At 41.2% G+C, this 4,917-nt stretch overlaps 1 protein-coding gene across 1 annotated transcript; it reads left to right on the top strand.

The window, feature by feature from the left end:
* Positions 1 to 255: 255 nt before the first annotated feature.
* LOC139730005 (uncharacterized) lies at positions 256 to 3,456 on the top strand. Its single transcript, XM_071640927.1, has 2 exons — positions 256 to 630; positions 901 to 3,456. The coding sequence occupies exons 1-2, from the start codon at positions 256 to 258 to the stop codon at positions 3,454 to 3,456; spliced, it is 2,931 nt and encodes a 976-aa protein (XP_071497028.1).
* Positions 3,457 to 4,917: the final 1,461 nt, after the last annotated feature.

The raw sequence follows: 4,917 nt of genomic DNA, 5'->3' as shown, positions 1-4,917 counted from the left end.
TGTATGTGTATGTTTACTATGAAATATAATGGAATCCACTCATGCTTTTCTTCATTCTTCCACTTGTTTGATTCTATTCTACAGGCACCTGCTGTAGTCTCAGCTCTGATCCACTCTGTGAGCAAAGTTCATGCTGATCTCTCACCTTGACCTTTCACCCACACCGTTCCTACATGACTTTTGCCATTTACTGTACACAGTGACCAAGAAACACTGACATTTGCATCATTTAAGATTGTCTGAAGCCTTGCAAAGATGCTGCCAAATATGCAAACCACCTATGCCTGCAGCACATGTGGTAAATCTTTCATGCGGTTGGCTGCCAAGGAGAACCATGAAAGACTTGCTCATCCTGCGGATGCAGCCATCATAAGGGCAAGCTGCCAGCAGAGGATGTCATCTAGTAGAAAGGATAAACCAAAGAAATCTAAAAGAAAGGACCAGGGTGAGGAGAAGGGGATGACAAGCAGCATTAAAATCAAGTGTCAGCAACACCTGAAGCAAGCATCTTTAGTGAAAGATGCTAATTGTGATAATGGTATAGCCCAGATGTCAAAGCCAGCAGAGAACTGTGGCCCAAGTCCAATGCCAATGGGAATCAGAGCAACAAAGTCTGCCCATGGAAGCCAGGTGGGAGACGCCAAAGGACATTGTACAAAGTTGCATAAAGCTGTAGGAACACCAATGCATTGCAAGAGACTTCGCATTTTGCAAAACAAGAATGATGGATATTTCCGTTGCTGTGATTGCTATTGTATCATTGAAAGGATGGAACAGTTGTTTGGACATGAATGCTCAGATGTGCTCTCTCCATCTAAGCTGCTTTGTAGCTTTTGTGGACGTTATGGTCCAGAGTGCTCATGTCAATATCGTTTCATCACGATGTTTATGAATGAAAAGTTAGTGAAAGGCCTTTCATGTCAGGAGCTGATCGATGATGGAGTTAGAAACGTGGAGAAGCAACCAGTTCAATCAAACACTGGAACCACTGCTGTGAATGAAGCAGGCTTACCAATGACAGATGTCTCAAACATAGTAGCCAGACACACCATTAAAGTTGAAGAAATTACCTCTGAAGATCATCATAAACAAGCAATATGTCCACACTGCCAAAAAGTATTCAAAAATGACTTGTACCTCAACAATCACCTTCTAACACATGATGAACTCAAACAGTTTGACTGCTATTTTTGTCGTCTTGTATTTCACTCAGGAGCAAGTCTTAAGCACCATCTTGAGGCAGTGCATAATCACCTGACAGAAGCAAATTGCAAAAGACCTTATGGTGATGTCATTAAGACAGCGGTTGGGTTGAGGTTCAGGTGTTCCATGTGTCCAAAGACTTTCACCTGTAGGAGTAACAGAAAAAGACATGAGCGCTGGCACTTTGGCATCAGACCATACTCATGTGAAGTGTGTGGTGTTGCTTTCAGACAGAGGTGGAATTTGATCACTCATTGGAAATCGAAAAAGTGTGAGAAGAATAGGGTAACAGGTGTAGATGAACCCAAAGCCAAGACTCCTTCTTATGAAGAGACATGTAATCCTGGTTCTGAATGCCTTAAATCACAAACGACAGCACCCGTGATGCTGAGAAAGATAGAGTCAGAACAATTTGAATGTAGCACATCAGAAAATCCTTGGGAAGAAGAAAAACAGACAAGTGTTTCCTCATCATCAAATGCCAGACCTGCCTCTGCTGCTGTTGACAAGCTTGGCACATCACCATCTGAAAGTTTTTCAACGGACACCTCCCAAATTGTAGATCTTACCCTTCGCCATGGTGAAAAATTTCAGATTGTCAATGCTCTCCCTGAAGAGAATCCATTGGACCTGTCCAAACTCACAGGCCTGCTTATGAAGAAAAAAACTATAAAGAAGAACAGCACAATATTTGTTTGTCAGATTTGTGGGAAAGCTTGCAAGACAAATCGTAACTTAGTGATTCACACTCGCATTCACACTGGTGAGCGTCCATATTCCTGCACCATATGTGGCTTTACTTTCCGTCAGTCACATCATCGCAAAGCTCATATGCTGTCAAAGCATGGTTTGTTCACACCAAGTCCCAAACCAGCGACCAAAGAGGAAATTGTGATTGTTACAAAGGAAGGAATCAGATATCAGTGTCATTACTGTAAAAAATTGTTGATGTCAAGATCAGGGCGAAGAAAACATGAGAGGTGGCATCTAGGACTGAGACCACACCGATGCAACACCTGTGGAAGTACATTCAAACAGCGTCAGCATTTGAAGAAGCACCAACGGTCAACAAAATGTAAGCCGTCTCAAGGTTTGTTAAGATCTCAACTGGTGAGTGTGCCATGCAAGGAAAATCAAGGATCACATGCTACCATTACACCCTTGACCCCTTTGCATCTGGTAAACCAGGCAAAGAAAGCAAAGACTTACCAACAAGAACTTTTGGATGCTAATGACAACTTGGCTACATTGCCAGTGACTAATACACCTCAACTGTTGGACATGCCAAGTGCTCTAGGACTCATAAGCACAGAGAAGCTGAAAGCAATATCCAAGGAACAATCAAGTGATGCAGAAAACTCAACATCCCGTGCTGAACCAGGACATACACAGAGTGTAGAATATAGCAGAATAGCCACAGCCGGCAACAAAACTGAGAATGTATTTCCAGATGAACCTAGAAGCACCAAAGTAGTCGAGAAGTATGCAAATAGAACAGATCACACCGATGAAGGAAGTCAAGAAAAGAGAGAATGTCTAGCAAGCAGCACTTTGGCAGAAATTAGTGAACTTAGGCCTGAAAAGCATATGGGGGTTAGTGACAGTGCGCAGTGTGTGAGCCCTATAGAGGAGATATCAGATGTTGAGGATGGTGAAGTCTTTGATATGACCAAGCTCATGACTCGTTATCATTCTGATTCAAATGAGGGTGACATCATAGAGAGTTCTGTATCAGATGAAAATCTAAGACCACTTGACTTTTCTTGTACTAGTAGTGTGACTCAAAGCAATTTGCAGTCTAAAGATGGCTATAACCAGGCAAGTCCTGTACAGTGTGAAGTGTGTGGCCAGTTCTACAAAAGCAAGCAGAACTTGGCTATCCACATGCGCCTGCATACTGGGATGCAACCCTTCTCCTGTACTCATTGTCCCAAGAGTTTCATCCACCCCCATCCTCTGGAGGTCCACATGAAATCAAAACACAACATTTTCATGACTAACATGACCAAGTCATCCCATGCCGAAGAAGTTATTATGACACCTGAGGGTCCGCGCTACAAGTGTCAGCACTGTCCCAAGCTCCTTGCCTCTAAGAATGGACGGCGTAAGCATGAGCGATGGCACCTTGGCCTCCGCCCTTACAGGTGTGATGTCTGTGGCAAGGCTTTCAAGCAGAGCCACCACATGAAGCGACACAAGGGAGGCAAAGGGTGCATACAGGCTGTACTCAACCACTGGGATCCAATCACTTAACTTTTCCCTGAAAATCCACCTAAACGTTATTGACTCTTTATCCTGAAGCACTGGGTTTGTTGTACATGTACTAGCAGGTCTTGAAAAAAAAACAACCTCTAATTACAGATAACAAAACTCACTGTGTATGGCCAATAGGAATTGTTATCTGTCTGAACTGCATGCACAGCCAATAACTGGAAATGACTTCAAAATCTGAGAATGAGTACTACTTAATAATTCTGTGTGACATGCAGGTCCTTCCAAAGCTGTGATCACATTTCTGTTTGACTCTTGGTATATATAATTTATACCTTTGTCAGCTTTTATACCCATGAATTGAAATAATGTCAGAAGTTTGTTATTTTTCATTCATTATTTGACCCCTTGATTATGAAGCTGAATGTCATGTGAAAGCAATGTCTTTTTCTTTTTACAATAAACATTTTATTCTGTGGGGAATCAGGGGAGACCCAATTCACTTGCCCACCAGGAAACATTTAAAAACCACAAATAACTTCGGTCAGCAAATATGTGCATCGAAGCGTACACTTATCAAAGTAGACTCCAGTTGAGTATTTCATTAATGTTAATGTCGAGCATATCAGTATTTTTATCAACTTTGATATTTGAAAGTACTGTGCTGATGATGTTCAGTTGCATTCTATACATGTGTGATGTATTTTCCCCATTGTATTACGTAGGTACTGGATGTACAGCAAGATACTTTCGCAACATGAAATTTTCAGGAATTAAGATTGGACGGTCATTTTTGTGAATTGCCACTGGCATTCAATGCATATTAGTGTAGACAAGAACTTTCGTGTGCATTTTAATCGGGAATTTTGGCTGTTGCGGAAATCACGAAATTAGAATAGCAAACATTTCTGGTTTTACAGTATACAGTGTACTGTGTCTCATACTTTCTTAATGTCTGAATAGTGTATATGATGATGATTCCAGCCCTGGCCAAATCTATCGACAGACCAGGAGATCAGATTTGTTATTATGTGTGCTCATGTTTGTTTGTCTCATAAAAGAAGAAAAAAGTGTTCAGTATATAGATTGATATACAATGTATTTATGAAAATTTGTGTGAACATATGTGAAGCTGGAGGATGTGGGACTCGGTAAGAAATAATATTGAATGAAATACAGTGTATGTACCTCAGTAGTGTCTTCCCCCTTCACTCCAGACTTCAGGCTTTCTTTCCGTACCTTTGCATTAACCCGTTGAAGACAAGTCCCAAGTATACTCGGGCAGGTAGACACCTGCGTATTGTAGCAAAATCAGCCTGTCCTCAATGGGTTAAAGTCATGTATAAGTTTTTGTGTTTGTTTTGTGCAGATTTACCAAGTGTTTGGAGATTACAATAAAATCTAGTGGTAAAATATTTTAGTGCAGGAAATCCATTTCTAATTTGAACCAGGTTAAGAAATATAGTGAAGTAAGCCATGCATTAGGAGATCTATACAATGTTA

Source organism: Diadema antillarum, unplaced genomic scaffold, assembly GCF_040938485.1.
Source record: "Diadema antillarum isolate AM-2024a unplaced genomic scaffold, OU_Dant_1.0 seq00000285_RagTag, whole genome shotgun sequence".
In the NCBI taxonomy this organism is placed as follows: domain Eukaryota; kingdom Metazoa; phylum Echinodermata; class Echinoidea; order Diadematoida; family Diadematidae; genus Diadema; species Diadema antillarum.
The sequence above is the reverse complement of the archived record's forward strand: the minus strand, read 5'-3'. Positions and strand labels throughout refer to the sequence as shown.

Excerpts from the sequence above, each read along its gene's own strand:
- LOC139730005 (XM_071640927.1), top strand. The coding sequence starts at position 256 with ATGCTGCCAAATATGCAAACCACCTATGCCTGCAGCACATGTGGTAAA. Across the intron at positions 631-900 it reads AGTCTGCCCATGGAAGCCAG|TTAGTGAAAGGCCTTTCATG; the intron begins GTGGGAGACGCC and ends ATGAATGAAAAG.